The sequence below is a fragment of the Podarcis erhardii genome (genome assembly GCF_964252035.2).
Source record: "Podarcis erhardii genome assembly, chromosome: 1".
Taxonomy (NCBI): Eukaryota; Metazoa; Chordata; class Lepidosauria; order Squamata; family Lacertidae; genus Podarcis; species Podarcis erhardii.
The window spans coordinates 122,367,347-122,387,717 of NC_138497.1; the positions used below are offsets into that span (position 1 = coordinate 122,367,347).

Here is a 20,371-nt window from a genome sequence, read left to right on the forward strand (position 1 = left end):
ACTTATGCTAGGACAGGATAAAGCACTACCTTACAGCATGCACTTTGTCCCACACTGTGCTGGGTTTTCAGTAAACACATTAAATGTCCTCAGTCCTATTCACATGCCGCAAGGTCTGTGTAAAATGGTCTGTGCAAAAAGGTCTAGTAAAAACAGACTGAGGACTGGAATTCTAAGTCTAAAATGACATTAGCGCTCTTTTTTTTTTTTAAGGTAGGGGACAGGGAAGCAAAACTTTACAGAACTTTTCATAGAGGGCATAGGTGACAGGTTTCTGGGTACATACTTGATGGTCACCCAGCACTGGGCAAAAAGTATTCAGCCCAGGGTTTTCCACTGTTTTCAGGTAGAGGGAAAGATCTGTTTATTATTAAGGGGAGTGCTAGAGAGGGAGAGATGTCTGAAAACCCAGAAACCTTGCCCCATCATGGCTCCCCAAACAAGAATTCTCAGACACCTGCTTCTGCTTGAACTCATTGAATATGCATTTGACTTATTCCAGAGAAGAACACAAATGGCCTTTTACAAGGATGCTTCCATACAGCTCCACACTGCATATATATATATTCTTTTCTCTTTCCCTGTCTTCCTTTAACAAATGAAGACGCATTGGGAAATGGGGAGGAACTGCCACCCCCAACTGCTGATTAAAAAAACAACAACCTGTCAAGGTTACCGAATACATCACCAGTTCTGTCAGAGTGTATGCATGCTCCACACCCATGGAGTTTCCCTTCCCCATTAGCACATTTTTCACACAAAGGGCTGTAGCTCAATGGTTAGGCCAGCCTTTCTCCACCTTGGGTCCCCAGATGTTGTTGGACTACTACTGCCATCATCCCCGACCCCCAGGTCCTGCTAGCTAAGGATGATGAGAGTTGTAGCTCAACAACATCTGGGGACCATAGTTGAGAAAGGCTGGGAAGAACATCTGCTTAGCATTCAGATCCCAGGGTTGGGAGAGAATCAAATCTGAAATCCTGGAGAGCTGGTTCCACTCATTTCAGACAATTCTGTGCTAGATGGACCAGTGGTTTGACTCTGTATAGGGCAGCCTCCTATGATCCTAAAGGGAAATAAATGCAGAAGAGTGATTCAGTTTTAGCCCAGAACACTCAACTCTGACTGGCTGTGATTCTCCATCTCATGCAGAAATCTTTCCCATCACCTGCCCCCAGATCCGTTTTACTGAAAATGCTAGCTGAGCCCATGCCCTCCTGCAAGAAAGTGAAGAATATGCTCTACTACTGAGCTATAGCTCCATCCCTTAAAAAAAGAATGTAATCTTTGTTTTTTTTATAAAAAGTTGGATAAGAAAATGTCCATGAAATGTACAGCTGAAGTACTATCAACCAAAAAAAAGAGTGACTCATAGTTTCAGATGGCTAAAAAGAAAATTCTGTAGAAGGAAAATCCTGCGGTTGCAGGAACTGATTTCCTCAAATCGTTTTGTGACCCTGCCATCAATCACGTCAGAAATAGTTGTGTCTGCATTCCATTCAAAACAAAGTCTAGTGTCAGTTTCAAAGTCCTAGGAGTCAGGCCAGATTAGAATGAAGCTTTGATGTACAGTCCTTTTAAATTCAGGGTCAGACTATTTCTATACAACTTGACTCGTGTGTGTGTGTGTGTGTGTGTGTGTGTGTGTGTGTGTGTGTATGTATGTATGTGTATGTGTGTGGAAAGCATACCCCCCCAAAATGACCAAAAAAACAAAAAGTGTGAAAAACGGTTTGTATTTTATGCAAACAAATATTTTACAAATATTTAACAGAGATTTAAAATCACACTGCTATCTCTTAGAAAAACTCCCAGGAATACAGTAAAGAGAATTCAACTCTACTGGAAAGCAAAGTGCTCAGAGCAACATTAATACAATTTCCACAAAAGTGCATAAAACGGTTAATGTAAAAAGCATTTCCTGTACACTGTAAAAAGGACTCGGAAAGCATGTTAGCACATATGGCATTGTCAGTCGCTACCGATCATCAAAGCAGTTTTTACAAGATCATACAGTAAGAAGCCTTTTTACAAAAACAGGTATTTTTTTTAATAAAAAAGTACACTTTCCCAGTAAAAGATACATTGAGATTTTATATATATATATATAGTCGAGTGCATAAGAATATCAACTCTATAAAACATTTAAAGTTGTCCATTATGTGCCACAATCCAACAAGTCTGTGAGCTGAAGTGGGCATCTGCAGGTAGATCACCCTACTGAGTGCAATTCATGCTGGCTGAAAGGTGAGGAATGCAAAGCTACACCCAACACAACATGTGCTGGCCATGTGATGCTACGGCATGGCAGCCTCAACACCACCTGGCATGGAGAAAGCAGCTGCATGGCGCAACCTGCTTGGGTACATGAGAATCGGATCAAGGACACGTTCCTTACATTTCAGTCAGCATGGATTATTTAACACTTGCTAACATGTTACGTTCAATAGGTCTGATTTCTCAAAAAATATAGCATAGGCATAGGCATGACTTTAAAGCACACATACACACAAATCAGAATGCCTCTTATTTGAGCCCCATGGGAATGAGTTTCTTCTGCAAATTCCCATTTATTTCAGAAGGCCTTTCCCATAAGGAGGTTTCCAGGTGAATAATTTCTTAGCTACAAACTTCATAGATTTTTTTGTTTTCCTGACATTAGTGGGCTAAACAAAAATAAGTGGTTGAGATTTTCAGCTTAAGGATCCGTACGCATTTTGAACTTTTTTTTGTTTTTAAAGGGCCAGTGTAATGCTTTCACACTTTTTAATATCAAACACACAAAGCCAGCTCATGTATCTTCCCCTTAACACTATGGAATCAAGTTTCGTAAATAGGAGGTAAGGCCCTAGGCTTTACAATGCTATATTCGTACCTGCTACTGTCGGTTCCTAAGAAGTGCTGCAAATATATTCTACAATATCATTCACTATTCTTTATTCCAAAGAGCATACTTAAAACAATAAAGGCATTTCTTCCAAGTTAAACAAGAAGAACAACCATCACAGAAATACAGATTTAGGTGGCAAACCCATTGAAATTAATGAGCACAGATAAGTTAGGTCCATTAATTTTAATAGGTCTACTCTTGAGTAAAGCACATAACTCTTTTGCTCATTTGTGTAACGTTTTGGTCATGTTTCTTGGCAATTTCGTTAAAGAGACAAAACATAGTACATCTATGTTACATGGGGGGATCACTGGTCATATTACAGAGGATGCAATAGTTATTTAAAACTGGTTTTAATTTCTCTGTTCCAAATCCGCATTAATTATTATTTTTTTGTGGGGGGAGGAGGCGGAATCAGAACAAAATTCATTCTCATTCAATTTGTCTTTTGATTTATTGTATTTATCTTTTATTTATTTTTATTTTTAATTATCATTCTTACAAAAAAAAAACACTACTCAGGAGATATCCCCTTAAATAAATAAGCTATGCCACTTCTAACTGGGGAAAAGCCACACGTGATCATGTGCCCAAAGGCAAAACAGTTTGAAAGGAGTTGAGGTGGAGCGTTGAGCACCACTTTTTAGAGGTACCAGCTACCCCTGACCCATAATAAAGCATATGTATATATATGTACATGGACAGGAAAAACAAGCGCTGGCAGCAATAAGTGAAACTCTCTCTAGACGCTGGACGCATCACAAGCTGGTGGGTCGTCAGACACCGATTTTGGCACAGGGGTACAGCAGAGAAAGACATTCCTTCCCAGGGTTTTATGGGCAAACCGGAAGTACATGAGATGGCCCATTGCAACGAAGGAAACAGAAATAAGCACCAGCAATCCGAAAGCTTCTGGGTTAGGAGCTAGGATGACCATGATAAAATGCAGAAGATCTAGAAGGTAATTCATGGAGTTTTGGACGCCATTTATGATACCTCTTTCTGATTCGATCACGTTTTCTTGCAGCAACTGCGTGACGGTCAGGTCAAAAGACCACAGTCCTGTTAAGACAAATACAAAGGGAATTTGTTCAGTTCCTGCTTGGGGGGCAAAAAAAGGAAAGCCACACAAGATATCTCATGTATCTCCAAAAGTTAAAAGACCTTCTTTTCTACAGTTGTTTTGCAAACGTAGAGACAATTTCCATGCCTTAATGAAATGAACCAAAATAAAATTCATGCCTATTTTTTGCCTCTAAGTGAATTTTTCTTCTTCCGTATGTAAGTAAAAATGCCTAACCTATTCACCTCTTGGAAAAATAAAGAGATTGCTTGTTAACTGAGAACACAAACTGATTTCTGGAAATCAGTACTAAAGCATCAGATGCGGCTTACCTTCTAGAAGGCGCATTTAGGATTGCAACTTACCGTATTTTTTGCTCTATAAGACTCGCTTTTTCCCTCCTAAAAAGTAAAGGGAAATGTGTGTGCGTCTTATGGAGAGAATGCAGGCTGCGCAGCTATCCCAGAAGCCAGAACAGCAAGAGGGATCGCTGCTTACGCTGCACAGCAATCCCTCTTGCTGTTCTGGCTTCTGGGATTCAGAATATTTTTTTTCTTGTTTTCCTCCTCCAAAAACTAGGTGCGTTTTATGGTCTGGTGCATCTTATAGAGCGAAAAATACGGTAGATAATTAAGAAAGGATGTGAACTATCAAAACCTAAAAATATATGCAATGGGATTACTCTTTAACTATTCTCTCATCAACCCTTCTAGACTCCAGTACTAATGCACAGTTCTGCTTTGTTGTGAGACTATTCAGGGTGAATGTCAGCATAGTATATTTGCTTGGAAACTTGTTTCTGCCTTGCATGTTTTGCAAAGATCATATATATGCAAGGAATGTGAACCTACAATTTCTGCACAAGCAATTCTATATCATATTTAGGCTCCAATCCTTTCTCTTAAAATCTGATTTAAGCAAGAGGATCTTCCAACTACTGGAGAGGTCCAAATTGTTATTAAAAGCATCAGAAACAGCCATCTTCAAATGTCTAAAAGGAAGATGGAGGCAGCTTGGTTTTTCCTGCTTCAAAGGGCAGAACCCAAACCAATGGATTCAAGTTACAGGAAAGCAGATTCTGACTCAACATCAGGAAGACCTTTCTTATGTAAGAGCTGTTTGACAGGGGAACAGACTCCCTCAGGAGCTGGTCTCTCCTTCCTTGGAGGTGTTTAACCAGAGGTTGGATGTCCACCTGTCAAGGATGATTTAGTTGAGATTCCTGCATCTCAAGGGGTTGGGACTAGATGACTCTCCCCACCCTAAAATTTTATGATTCTATGAATTAACTTACCAATTCTCGCAGCAATGACTCCTGCAAACAGAAGGCTTACAGAGACAATAGGCACAGGGTTGGGAGCCAAACCCGGATCAGAAGTTGACTCATTGAACAAGGAAGGCATTCCAGTTGTAAAGGGCATTTCCAGGAGCTCGCCTTGAGGCGCCATCGTAGGCAACGGGTTACTTTCAAACAATCTAGCACTGATGTCAGCAAACGGGGAAACAGTCAGATCCAAAGGACTTCCAGGCATGAACACCGAAATCACACACAAGACGAGGGAAGCCAACTGGGCCACTCCAGAGATGATACCCGTACGAACCAGGCCACACCTGCGACGCAGCCAGGTGAAGGCGACAGTGCCCAGGATTCCAGTTATGGCAGAACCCCCCATTAAGAGGCTTAGAGTGGAACCACTCAGTCCCTGAGTATATGCATAGCCAGTAGTAATGCAGTCAAAGCCTAGAACAGTCATGTAAAGGAACGCAAGGGCCATTCCTGCAAGGAACACCGGCTGGTTGTAGTAGGCCACCCATCCGTCCCGGAACGTACTGAAAGGCTCAGCCATTCGAGAAAGACAGCTAACTTCTTCCTCCAGCTTGGGCTCAAAGACAGCCATGTCTTTCTCGCCAATTAACTGGACTCCTTCGTTGGGCTTTGACTCGCCATCTGTGGACCGAGATAAGAGTTAAGTACTGCCAAGGAAAAACATTGCATTGTGCCATTACTTTATTTCTACAGTGGTTCGTCAAACTACAGTCCTGTTAGCAGGGAGAACTCCTGTTAGCAAGAACTCAGGAGAGCCTACATGCTTTCTGCCACTCAGCGGACCGTTCAGCTGCACCCAGGTCTTAAGTATCTGGCTTAAACCAAAGAATGTGGATCATTAGGACAGTAGCAGTGTTTGACACACGGCGCTAGTTTTGCCATTTCATTTCATTTGTCTGTTTAAATGAATTTTGTATTATTATTATTTTTAAAATGGACATCACTTTGGTATTTTCCTACTAATGAAAGGTAGTATATGATGATGATGATTTCAAAAAACAATATTCAAGAATATATTTAACTGATTTTAAAAGGATCAGCTTTCGAAGGAATATATTTATGACTAGGGTATTAGCTGCACTTAGGAGATGGAATTAGGTGGTGATCATTAGGCGCCGACAGAAGCAGGAGTGATAGCAATATGTATGGAATCCACCTGTAGGAAACAAGCAAGTTTAACATTTCCAAACAAATTCAAAAGACCTTTTTATAGTGCAATCCATTTTGGAAGCATTCTATGAAAAGAAAGGGACTAAGGCTGCAACTCTTCACACAGTGAGAGAGGAAGTCTCCTTCAACTCAATAGGGCTTGCTTTGGGGAAGCTGTACGTAGGTTTGTATCTTATAGGTAATTTTTATTTGGCCAAATACACTCCTTGGAAATGCTGGTACCTTTCTGCATGTTCAGCTGCTTCAGTTCTGACTCCTCAACCTTTGAACTGGATTTATGAGCCAAAGCAGGAGTTTTCTGGTAAACTTTCCACAGCAGCATATATTCTGCACACATGGAAATCAAGTTCCACCCAGAAATGAATCCGCAGCCAATCACAGGTGATCCAAAGGTCATTATCTGCCCAACAGCCATGGGGGCCAAGATATTGGTCAGCTGGTCAATTCTTCGTATTGTAGCATTCATATCTGTAAGGGAACATTGGAAAACGCAAAATTGGCACTTGATATAGAAGCTGGGAGCCACAAATTCAATACTATTTACTTGCACACAACGATCTAAAGATTTCAATAAAATTTACTGCAAACAAGTAAGCCTTGGTTCAGAGGCCAACACTCAGACCTTCTATATTATATACTATCCTTACGTTTTCCTCCTCATACTGACCCAGAAACTTCTTAAATAATCATACAAACACAGATCATTGTTATTTTTTAAGTACAAACAAGCCAGAAGCTCCTCAAAGACTTGGCAGCACAACTGAATTACAACAAAAAGTATGCAGCTTCTCACATTTCCTCTCTCTTCAAATGTACCTGTAGCCCTGTACAGTAAAGATAGCAGCCGCAGTCTTTTGGCTCCACCACCTCATCTCCAATAGTCTTAACATACAATTTCTGTTGGATTACTGTGCAGAGATTCTCCTGCAGGTGATCTCAGTGATCAAGCGGGGATATAAGGGTTCAGGCGATCCCTGAGATATCCTGGACCTACATTGTTCAGGGCTCTGTAAATTCATACAACAACCTTAAACCTGGACAACAACACGTAACACCAGTGAAAATGGCTGAACTGGCTACCCATCTACTACCAAGCCGGGTTCAAGCTCCTTGTATTAATTTACAAAGCCCTGAACAGCTTAAGTCCAGGTAACCTAAGGGCCCTGCCTGAACCTTTACATCCCAGTTTGATCTCTAAGATCATCCATAGGAGGTGTTGTTGCTTGTCCCCTGAGTTGGTGAGGCTCATTGGATATGGACAAGAAACAGTCTTTAGTGTCACCAGCCCAGCCCTGTGGAATGTTCTTCCAAAATATGCAGCAGGTGTCTTCTATTTTGACCTTCAGACGATTGCTTAAAAGTTTTCTTTGTTCCCAGGCTTCTGCAGACAATTAAGATGAACACTTTCTGCAACAGTTGTCTGATTATCTTTTTGAATTTGTTTGCATGGTTTTTGTTATGCATATGTAATTGTTGCAAACCACTTTAGTGTTGTTGTTTTTTAAAAAATGAGGTTGTGGTATACAAGTATTCTTTTTTTAATCTTTAAATAAATAAAGGCACTTCAAGTCCAAACATGTACAAGCAACTAAAATCAACAGAATGTGGTCTAGATTGTTGAAACATCCTGGAGATTACTGACTCCATCTGCGCAGGCTTACGACTGGGGTTTAAGGCTTGCCATATGGCAACACAGTTCACCCCTCTGACAACAGAGGATATTGGCAAGAACTCATCGCACCTGGTAAAATTAGATCGATGCTCACCCACCGTCCTTGTACTACTGCAAGAAATATTTTCGTAGTAAAAATGTGACAAAGTATTGATTCTAAACACAGCTGTGTAAAAAGTTCTGTGTTTGTTCAACCTTGACAGTGTAATAGCTGAACTATAACAAGGGCCAAGAGCATAATGTCTACATGACCAGCTGATAATCCACTTATTATAATTAGCTACTCTCCTGCTCTCTCTGAGCAAGAAAGAGGAGGGAAGTGAAACAAATATAATCTGCCCTTTATAACCTGATGTTGACTCACGACTCCTGTAACACAGAAAAATGTGCTGATTTCAGCTAGTTTAAAGCCAAGTATAGAATCATAGAATCATAGAGTTGGAAGAGACCACAAGGGCCATCGAGTCCAACTCCCTGCCAAGCAGGAAACACCATCAGAGCACTCCTGACATATGGTTGTCAAGCCTCTGCTTAAAGACCTCCAAAGAAGGAGACTCCACCACACTCCTGGGCAGCAAATTCCACTGTCGAACAGCTCTTACTGTCAGGAAGTTCTTCAGAGTACACAGAGTAAAATACTTTTTAAGATAACCAAAACCCAATAATACATCACCTGCTAATTTGCTCCTGTTTTCACCCGCAACAACAACGACCCAGTCTCTCTGTATGGTAATCGATGTGGCAGTGCTGGCTAGATTTGCAATGTTTGCTATTGTGATGACTAGGATATAGCAAAGGGTCTGTGGGAATGGAAAGAGACGTTCAAGCATAAGGAAAACAAATCAACCACTCTCCCTCAAACTGCTAAATTACAATTTAACATGCTAGTTATTTTATGCTGAACCAGGCCAACGGATTAATAATGAACAGTGATTTTTATTTATTTATTGAATTTATATACCGCCCTATACCCACAGGTCTCAGGGCAGCTCAGAGGATTTATGGAAGGAAAGTTTACTTCTTGCCCACAACCGTTGTCTGCTAGCAGATGCATCTTCCACTGCCTCAAAAACCACCATATGTCTTCTCTTCCCCCTGTGTGGACATAAAACTAGAGCGATCCAAAACCATTAAGGTATAGCAGGTATCCCCATTTGGCCAGCCAGGCCATTATGGCCAAGCCACACCCACCTGCCCAACAGGTAAAGTCATGGCTGGACCAAAAAGGGATTTGCAGGTACTGCTGATCAGCTGATTGATAATGCCTCCCAGAGGTGCTTTGAAGTCCTGACCATCAACTGATTGTTGGGGCTTCAAAGCGCAGTGCTCTCTACAAATACCGCCAGATGATTTAAAAGATCCCAGCACAGCCCAAGCTGCACTAGTGCCTACAGATTTATTTATTTTAAACCAGTGTCCCCCCCCCCCCTTAAAGAAGGCTTGAATACATTATGACATCAGATGATAGACAGGCATGTTGTTCACCTGCCCAAGTTGGCCTACAGCGGGGTGGGAGAGATAAGGAACTGGCCAGTTCGTCACCCCTAGTATAAAGAAAAGAGTGTCCTTGAAAGCTGGACCATTGTTCAGTTCAGATAATCCATCAAACCATGATGTGTGAGATCCTGAATGTGACTTGACCTTGAGTTTCTTGTTCTGGCTTGGCAGGCAAGGATTAATCATAGTTTGCTTGTTTAAATGCCTTCCTCTTCTGAAAAGGGAACTCTGAGACCGCCTGACCAGATTTTGAGAGGCCCCCCCAAAATGACGCCACTGGTAACCACACAGAGTACTGAAGTTCATGTTTAACAGTGCAAACCTATACATTACGGCTGAGGAACCTGAGTCCCTCCATATCTTGTTGGACTCAACAGCCCCAGTCATAATGGCCTGTTGTGAGGGTTGATAGGAGTTGTGGTCTACCAACACCTGAAGGGACATAACTTCCCCACTCCTGCTGTGCATGTCCACTCAAGAGAAAATGTCACTGTTTACTCAAAGGTAAGTATGTACAAAGGTAAAGGTAAAGGGACCCCTGACTGTTAAGTCCAGTCGCGGACGACTCTGGGGTTGTGGCGCTCATCTCGCTTTACTGGCCGAGGGAGCCGGCGTTTATCCGCAGACAGTTTTTCCTTGTCATGTGGCCAGCATGACTAAGCCACTTCTGGCGAACCAGAGCAGCGCACGGAAACACCGTTTACCTTCCCGCCAGAGCAGTACCTATTTATCTACTTGCACTGGCATGCTTTCGAACTGCTAGGTTGGTAGGAACAGGGACTGAGCAACTGGAGCTCACCCTGTCACGGGGATTCGAACCGCCGACCTTCTGTTCAGCAAGCCCTAGGCTCTGTAGTTTAGACCACAGCACCACCCGCGTCCCTTAAGCAGGTATAAGATTGCTTTCCTATTGATGTAGGATGGGACCAACCTTATTGGCCTAGCAAGAGGAAATCCATTTAAGCACTGACTATATTCGATTGAATCCATTAAGTATTGTGACATCACAAAGCTTCAGGCTGACTGAAAAGGCAACAGTGCTATCATAATCCAATGTTTATCAATGGTTTTTTGTGCACTTACCAGGAGCCACCCATGATATAGAGCCAAAAGCTGAGTCTTAAACAGGAAGACCATCATCAGAAGGATGCCACACAAGATGACCGATGCATTCTGCACAATTAAGGATGTCTGGGCCACTGTTTAGGATAAAGGGAGAGGAGGGGAAATTGCAATTTAGGTCATGCCAACAATGACAATAGGAAATATGCAACCATTGGAAGACCTTGCATCTTTTCACGCAAGTTTCTCTTCAATATTTAAAGCAAAACGTTTTTTGTGTTTTCAGTCTCCTGGCTTCTGGTATTTCTCCCAGCACTTTGAGGGACAAAAAAGAGGGGAGTGGGTGCATAAGACGAACACTTGGTTGAGATTGCTCCCTAGGATATAACACCCGCAAGTCTAAAGAAATTAAAATATCACTCTAAATGAAGAAGACATTTGGTAAAAATTATGTTGAAGCTGTCTGGCTTGCTCCACCAGCAAGAGTAACTACGCCTTCACTGAGTAACCCCCTTGGGCTTAGTGTTCAGACACGGAGTAATTGTTTACCCATTGGGCCCTGCCTTCAAAACAAAGGCATAATTTTTAAAAATGCTAACGCCTCAGCAAAGGAGGAAACACCTAGCGTGAGTAGCTGAAATGTCCTACTAATGGCAGTAATTATTTAAAATTAGCTTTAAGCAGGTCACATAATTATACTGTCTGCAAAATGCTTAGTCCAAGAGACAAGGCATATGAATTTTACAGAGAATATGTGACCATTATAGCCCTGCCACACAGGTTTTTTAAAGAGGATAGGCCTTGTTGTACACAGTGGTACTTGCTTCTGAGTAAACCTGGATAGAACTCTGCAAGCTTGCACAGTTATTCTATACCAGCTCCGAATGAGATACTAATCAAACTTTCAATGCCTCTAGCATTTTATTCAAATATTCTACACCTTGATAAGGCACATAATTTTCAGACTGGCATAAAATTAACTAAGCCATACTCAGAGTAGGCCTACTGAAATCAGCAGGCATACATTAGTTGTGTCTATTGCTTTTAGCAGCTGTACTCTGAAGTTGAGATACAACCCAGTGCCACATGGGTGAGGGGAAAGCTTGAAAACTTGAAATAATAATAATAATAATAATAATAGTAATAATAATAACAACAACAATAATAATTCTATTTAGAAAGTAAACATTGTTGTAAGCCATTGTAACAGCTTTCATCTTGTTTTCTGTGATTTGGGGTCCACTTAACACATGTCAACATTCTTCAACAAAACCACTAAAACATGACTAACCTTTGAGCCTTGGGTTCTTGTCTACCCAGTCTCCAATAATGGCTCCCAGAAGAAGAACTGAACCTGCCACAACCAGCCCATAAACAGCAGTCAAGAGCAGACTGTTTCCATACAGTTCAACCAGGAAGACCGACACTGCAAAGTGCCACATACGATCTCCCTAGAGGGGGGAAAAAAGAGAGATTTAGTTTAATACTAAATAGCTCTAAATCATGTGCTGCACATAACAATTTAGGGCAGAGCTTTCCAAACCTTTCATGTTGGCGACACACTTTTTAGACATGCATCATTTCGCGACACACTAATTCAGTTTTACTAGCAAGCCGGTGGGCTACCTACTCCCTTTGCAGCCCTGGAAGGAGCGCAGGGAGCGTTCATGGGACACACCTACACACTGTAGCCGACACACTAATGTGTCGCGACACACATTTTGGAAAGCTCTGCTTTAGGGTGTCTATAAAGTATCTACGACCAAGAGCATCTTCCCCATATTTTTGGAGAGCCCTTGGGTAAGACGCTCCCAGTGAACCTCCTTCCTTGAGGGGTCCCACCTTCTTGCCGTTATCACCACTGCCCTTTCCCTGGCAAGGAGACTAAAAAGACAACCTAAACACAAAACGAATAAACAAAGGCACCAGGCAACTATCCTCCTTTATTATCTCCCACACTGAAGTTCCTTGCATCCTTCTCATTGGTTACCTTAACTGTTCAGCCCTGTAATAACCCAACATCCTCCTCCTTCACAGCACTTTAACTCCAATGTTGGTTTCTTGGAAGTTGGAGCCCTTGAAACTGTTCCAACTCTGCTTGAAGTTGACTAGATTTCAACTTCTATATCTGTAGAACCCAATAAATCCTGCAAGCGCTGCAATGGAAACTTCCCCATTATCCTAGCAACTGCGATAGCAGATGAACTCTGATGAAATGCCCGTAACTGTTTTACTATGCCTCAAATAAATATACAGAACAGTAGCTTGGGTGGCATAATTAATCTGCTGTTGAAAAAAAACAGAAACCCAGTAGTTTCCTCATCTGTCACAAAGCAATAGCTGTACAGTAATCCTTAATTTGCACTGGACAGGTTACATTGCAGGCAATGGGACTGTTACACAGTACGTCAATTATTGCCTGTGACCCTCATTATCTGAGTGGAAGGGTCATGTCGTCTAATGACCCTTTAAAGGCCATCTGTCAGACAAGCTAGCTAAGGGGTGTCGCTGACGTTCATTTATTTTGTGATGTCCACATTTCAGCAATCTACCTTCCTCTGAAAAGTCCTAAATGTGTGTTCGGCAGATAAGTTTCTCACTTTGATAAGCAGCAGAAAGGGGGCAATTGCCGATAACAAACATGGAACGCACAAGTGCGGCCAGCATTGAAATGTTGCAATGAATGTGTGCTTCTCTTCAGTGTTCTAGCCAAGCCAGCCTCCACAATTCTCCATTCTATTGGTCCTACCAACCAGTTTGGCCACCTCCAATATTCAGCCCACATTCTGTAGCCTCTAAGCATGCTCAGTCTTCACTGGGTTGTTTTGTGGTCCCTTTATCTAAGCCCCCACCACCTCCGCCAGAAATATTCTTTGGTATTTCTGAAAACCTTGAGACTCCCCTGAACATGCTGGTGCCTCCTCCGTGTGTGTGGGTTGTGCCTTTTTTGGCTACAAAAGCAACAACACTCACTTCTAAAAATACTGGAAACAGTGGGAATGGTTGTTTAATGCCTGAAAATAGCCAAGGGAGCAAGAAAACAAACAATCTGGTAACAACTAAACCAAAGGACCTATGGAAGACTTTAGCTAAGCGCATAAGGGTAATGCCACACATTGCACATTTTTGGGTGTGCATGTAAAGCTGTTCTTAAGTTGTAAATGTAATAAACCAATGCGTATGAGTAAATACACTCACTGAGGAGCCACGTTTGACGTAAGTGCCCTTACTGATCATCCTGGGATTGAAAATATGAAATTACCCTAACTTGATATAGTTACTAGAAGCAGAATTTTCGTCTTTAAAAATGTAAGTGGTTTTGGCTGTTCCATAAAGGTCCTAGCTGAAGCCACAGGTGTAACCTCAGATTAAATGCTTAGTTATTGCTTGTGACAGCTGTCAGATTGAGCACAACATTCTCTTGGAGACAAAGGAGGAGTTCCTTGCCACAAAACTAACAACCAAAAGCAAGCATGGATACAGTTGCCTGCAATATTTAAGCGTCCTTTAATTCAAATATTTAAAGTCTTGGTTCCACAAAGTGTGTGTCTGTGTGTGTATTGCTTCTGCAAAGTTAGCTACTTAAGAAAGTGTTTCTTTGCCTGTTTATTTTCTTATTAAGAGAGAAAAGCAGTGAGTCAGACACTAAGGCTGTCATGGGTGGCACAAACCTATTGTTAGCAAATTAAACTGGGGAAGTTAATTAGCTTCTTATGCCTTCATACGAACCCCGTGCCTCAGAAGCAATTCCCAGTAAAAACAAATGAAACTACAAGGATTCCACCCTCTGCATACCCACATACAGGACAATCTGTTGTGCTTCAGAACTTGCCTTTGTTAGACAGAGGCATCAGGGTGCTATGTAGCAAAACTGGGGCATGGTTAGGTTAAACACCTACTGAACTGAACATGTTCGTTTTACTGATTTGCACCTAAGACACCTCTAGTTATAACCATAGACAATAGTAGTAGTAGTAATAATAATAATAATAATAATAATAATAATAATAATAATAATATATTATTTATACCCCGCCCATCTGGCTGGGTTTCCCCAGCCACTCTGGGCGGCTTCCAACAGAACACTAAAATACAACAACCTATTAAACATTAAAAGCTTCCCTAAACAGGGCTGCCTTCAGATGTCTTCTAAAAATTTGGTAGTTATTTTTCTCTTTGACATCTGGTGGGAGGGCGTTCTACAGGGCAGGTACCACTACCGAGAAGGCCCTCTGCCTGGTTCCCTGTAACTTAGCTTCTCGCAGCAAGGGAACCGCCAGAAGGCCCTCGGCGCAGGACCTCAGTGTCCGGGCGGAACGATGGAGGTGGAGACGCTCCTTCAGGTATACTGGAGCGAGGCTGTTTAGGGCTCAAAAGAGCATACCTGCTGCCTGCACAACAACAGCCAAGGTGTTCTTTCTGTACTACAGCACCACTCCACACATGCCACCATCTTTCAATGACTGATTTTTCTCCTAAAAAAGGAGGGGAAGGGGGAGGCCTTTTCCCCTGGGAAAACCAACTGGCTTATGCGTGCTCAACTCTGAACTGAACTATGGAACCTATCTCTCTATTGCATCTTGAGCAAAATATTTCAACCTCTCCCACCCGCAAATTCATGGTTGGTTAAGGACCCAGAGGGGTTAAAGTAGGGGTGAGAAACAAGAGGCCCTCCAGCTCCCATCAGTCCCAGCCAACAGCCAGGGTTGAGGGGAGGTCCAATGTATTTTAAGGACCAATCTAGCTAAATTATAACCCACAATTCCAGATGCAGATGTGTGCAGGCAGAGCAGAGAGGTGTGCATGGCCAGAGGTTTAAAGAGCTGCTTATTACAGCTGGTCACCCAGCTGAACAAGCAAGCCCGTTTTAAATAGAAAAAGCAGGTTCCAAGGTGAACAGCTACAGTGGAGCCATTCAAACAACCTTTGTGCTTTATGCATGTGCTTTGCCCATGATATGACAGCCAAGAATTACAATTTCAACCTGACACATTTTTAAAAAAGCACATTTAGTGCTCCTCCTGAAATCCATGGGAGTTGCAAAACTTAACTCTAGCTAGATCATGCCCCAAGTATTTTATGGTGAGTTTAGGAAAATTCTTGATTGCACTGAATAGGGAGATACTCACTTCCAACCAGGAATGGCCCAATAGGTTTTTCTGCTTCAAAGGACAAGATGGCACCCCATTCCACATAAAAAGTTCAACCTTATTTCAGCACTGGTTAGTGGACAGTGTCTTCCATTGCACCCAAGGGCAGCAGCCTGGGTTTAGGGTTTGGGGCCGACCGAGTGGTACCCAGAGCTCTGTTTCTCAGTACCTGCCCAGTTCCCAGCATTTGCTGCCTTGCTCTGACTAATGGCAAAGCTGTCCCTGAGCAAACTATGGCCAAACTAAAGAGAGGCTTTGCTGAAACCCCAGTCCTAATCATGTGTGTCTTTTCACCTTCTTGCAATATCAACCTTAGTGGTTTTGCTGTGTCAGTTTAATGCCACGTTTGGTGGCACTGTCCTGATACAGATGTACTATATGCTGCCACAAAGATCATAAGCTCCGTGTTCCTGCATGACAGTCACAGGGGAACAGCGTATAAAAATTAATTTAACTTGCCTTCTACAGAGAAAGAAAAAAGTTTGCCTTTTATTTGAATCAGGACAGAAGCTTCTCAGTGCACATATGGGTTGTATTATTATTATTATTATTATTATTATTATTATTATTATTGCTCCTTGGAAATGCTGTGTCTTAACCATCCCCTTTTGCTAACAAACATTCTTCCTCATAAATCACTGATAATTTTATCAATTTTTAAAGCACATTTGCCCCAATTCTACACACTAGAGTTGCCTATGCAAACAAAATAAATACCTCTTGGTACGGGAAAGGAGAAAAATTCCAGCAACAACAATCATTATCATTATCATTATCATTATCATTATCATTATCTATACCCCGCCCATCCAGCTGTGCTTCCCCAGCCACTTTGGGCGACTTCCAACACATATAAAAACAGAATAAAAATTCAAACATTTTTTAAAAAAACTTTAGCCAACCAGGCCTTTGGCTACTGCTGAAAATAAGTCAGAATATTGATATCAAAGCTCTTTAACAAAGCTGAGATCTACATTATTCTTCATTGAAAAGCATAGGCTCTGGTCCTAACAGAGCTGAAACCTGTGATGGGGCTTGCTAACGAATTCAGGACCAATGTGTCAGAGCATATTTTATTAAATGTATTGTTGCACATTTTCCCTGAATTGTGGCATGATATCACACAGCACAACCCCCTCTTGTTGATATATATGCAACAGTTGTCCACAAGTCATCCTGCTATACAGACCAGCCAAATGTATATTATCTACGGTTATACATTACTTACCCAAGTGGACAGTGAATGGCCAAGGTACAGTAGGAATTTTGCAGAGGTGAAATAACTGGCACAGGATCCTAACACGGAAACAGAAGAGTTGTCATTTAAGTGTGTCCTACAAATTTACTTTTCTTGTGCAGCTAGACCAGGGGTCAGCAAACTTTTTCAGCAGGGGGCCAGTCCCCTGTCCCTCAAACCTTGTGGGGGGGCCAGACTATAATTTAGAGAGAGAAAATGAACAAATTCCTTTGCCCCACAAAATCCTATGCATTTTAAATAAAAGCACATGTTCTACTCATGTAAAAACATCAGGCAGGCCCCACAAATAACCCAGAGATGCATTTTAAATAAAAGGACACATTCTACTCATGTAAAAACACACTGATTCCTGGACCGTTCACGGGCTGGATTTAGAAGGCGATTGGGCAGGATCCAGCCCCGGGGCCTTAGTTTCCCTACCCATGAGCTAAACAGTGGCCAAGCTTCTACCATCATCTCTGCCGTTGTTTAGTATCGTTATTTAGCTTAATAAATTTGACTAAAGCACCAAGACAGCTTGACAACTACCTATAGGTTTCAGTCTTTGCTTAAAGAAATATCCACCTCTGTTAACACCAAGTTTTATTAACTGTCACAAGGCACTTAGTTTTTCCATCTATCGAGTCTGCCACATTTTCCCCCTCTATCTTGAGACCTGCTGCCTTAGTCCCAATTTAACGTCCATGCATCGTCCGCCAGAATTATTTCATGTGCTACTCGGAAGCGCTGCTATGAAATTCCAATGGCAGAAAGTTATGAACTAAATTCCAGCAGTGGTCCTACCTCTTTTCGACATACACGCCATCACAACTAACGCCACCCATGCACTTTTCTAGGTTATAGGGATATGACCCTTTCAGCCAAGCTAACGAAAGCAGAAGTATGCAGATGTTTCTCTCTTCAGTGCGAAAAACACCACGAAGTTTCTCCTCTTCTTCAGCAACCTCCTTTTATACCTCCTGGTTGCAATCCAGCATTACCTGTGTGCCCTCTTCCCATGTAAGGGAATATAGCCCCACAAAGCATAACACTTCTTCTCCCAGACATAGCCAGGATTCCAACGCATCTTGGATTTCTTCTGCTAAAGAATTCCTTCTCCTAAATAGGAGCTGGCTGCCAAAACATAGGAAGCTGCCTTAGACCACTGATCCATCTAGTTCGGCACCATCTTTCTTGACGGGCAGCGATTCTCCAGGTCTTCAGACATAGGACACCCGCTGCCATAACTGGACTGAAGTTGGGGTCTTCTGCATTAAAGGCAGCTGCCCGCTACCAATGGGCTACGTGGGCCCTTCGTCAAACTGCTGAACTGTCCAGCAAAAGCAAGGTACAGTCGTACCTTAGTTCTCGAGCAGAATGCGTTTCAAGAGTCCGTTCAATTCCTGAAACCATTTGCAGCTTCCAATTGGCTGCAGGAGCATCCTGCAGCCAATCGGAAGCTGCGCCAGACGTTCGGCTTCTGGAAATGGTTCAAAAACCGGAACACTCACTTCTGGTTTTTGATCGTTTGGGAGCCAAAACATGTGAGTTCCAAGGCGTTTGGCAACCAAGGTACGGCAGTACTTTGCAAGAGTGGTTACAGCGCAGGCTGGGTGCATGTGCACCCACTACCAAACTCGGCACCCAGTGCTGGATTAAATCCTATGGAGGCCCCTGGGCAGTCGAAATATCACCAATTACCTCCGAGCAAGTTTTATGAACTGGCAACACACCAACTCACAGAAAGCTTCATTTCTGGAGCGGGTAACACCGAACTAAGAAAGCTTGGTTGCCAAGCTTCCTTCAAGATCAAATCAGTATTATCTTCCTTCAAGATCAAATCAGTATTATTTCGATCCCTTGTCGCAGCCCCCCCCCCCCCAAGCTCCATAGGGGCCGGTGCCTCCTCTCTGCCTGTGGGGCAACGAGATACTGCGGGCAAGCGCCTGGCGCTGGGCGCGCAGAAGAGAATCCAGCGCAGCTCGCGCGCCTTTGCGCAAACTCCCTCCTTCCCCGGTGCGCGCAAGACCTCTCCACGACCCGCTTCCCTGCGTCAACAAGGCAGCCTGCGCTGGGCGGGCGACCGAGCCAGCCTCGCCCCCTGCGCCCGTGCGCTGAGCCCGTGTCCCTCTCCGCGCTCTGCGACTCACCACAGCATCCTTGCTTGCTTTGCTGTTCTGCCATGGCTTATATATATATATCTCAGCTTGGCACCTCTGAGTTGTTGTTGTTGTTGGGGGGGGGGAGGTCCTTTCCTCTCGGCGTCTTGTTGCTCTCGTGAGAGAGCGCGACAGAGGCGGGCCGGCAGACACGCGCGCACGCACACACACGCGACGAGCTTTCCTGGAGAGGAAAGCGGGGCAGAGCGCAGCGCCAAGAAGCAGCAGCGGACGAAACGGCCTAACCCCCGTGTTGCTCTTTCCAAACTTAGCTATCACTGTAGCTGAAGTTGGAAAGAAATGGCCTTATGGGCAGGTGGCCGCGACGCGACCGCTCCGCTGGGAATGGGGACCCCGCAAGGCGCCCACCAAGTTCCTCAGGCCGCGGCTCCTCCTGCCCGAGCTGACCCCTTGGGCTCTGTCCTGGCGCTGTGGCGAGCCGACCCTTTATATAGAAGCGAGGGGCGGCGCGTAGGTGGAGGAGTTCCCCGGAGTCGCCTATCAGCGGCCGGCAGATCTGCATATCCCCTCCCGCCCGTCCTGACTGTGCGAGCTGCGCCTTCTGCAAGGGAAGAAGGGATGGCTGGGAAGGAGAGAGAGAGAAAGAGGAGAGAGAGAGGGCTGGTGCTTCTTTTGGGGAAGCCGGGACTGAGAGGAGGGGGGGGCCTTTTATAAGGCTAGGAAGGCTGGCCGGAATCTCCACCCTAGAAGAGGAACATTATCTGCTCCCCGCAGGGCTCTGCAAATGACACCCTGCGACGCATAGCATCCTCCTGAGTCTCCTCCAGCGCTGCGCCTCAAAACAAAACTCAAGGACCACATAAGGGTGATCCGGGGACCCTCTAAAGCCACGGTTCCCGACGTGGGGCAATTTGATTTTTTAAAGGTGGGGGGCAATTCGAGAATGAGATATCAACAGTGAATTTTTTATTTTTTTGCATTTCTTCCTCCACGTGAATAGGACTTCACTTTTTGAATAATAAGAATTATATGTCATGGGGGGGGGGGGGGAGAGACCAGGATTTTAGAGATGCTTAGGTGGGGCATGGCAAAAAAAAAAAAAGGGTTGAGAAATACTGCTCTACAGCAAACGGCCACCACTGAAAAGAATGCACCTTAGGTCTTTCTCGCTCAAAACCCCCAT

At 43.4% G+C, this 20,371-nt stretch overlaps 1 protein-coding gene across 1 annotated transcript; it reads right to left on the reverse strand.

The window, feature by feature from the left end:
* Nucleotides 1-1,720: 1,720 nt before the first annotated feature.
* SLC40A1 (solute carrier family 40 member 1) lies at nt 1,721-19,659 on the reverse strand. The gene is made up of 8 exons (XM_081880249.1): nt 19,219-19,659; nt 17,060-17,127; nt 11,973-12,132; nt 10,703-10,818; nt 8,796-8,922; nt 6,673-6,918; nt 5,248-5,901; nt 1,721-3,952 (listed from the first exon to the last, which is right to left on the reverse strand). The coding sequence occupies exons 1-8, from the start codon at nt 19,250-19,252 to the stop codon at nt 3,633-3,635; spliced, it is 1,725 nt and encodes a 574-aa protein (XP_081736375.1). The 5' UTR covers nt 19,253-19,659; the 3' UTR covers nt 1,721-3,632.
* Between the last annotated feature and the right edge of the window lie 712 nt (nt 19,660-20,371).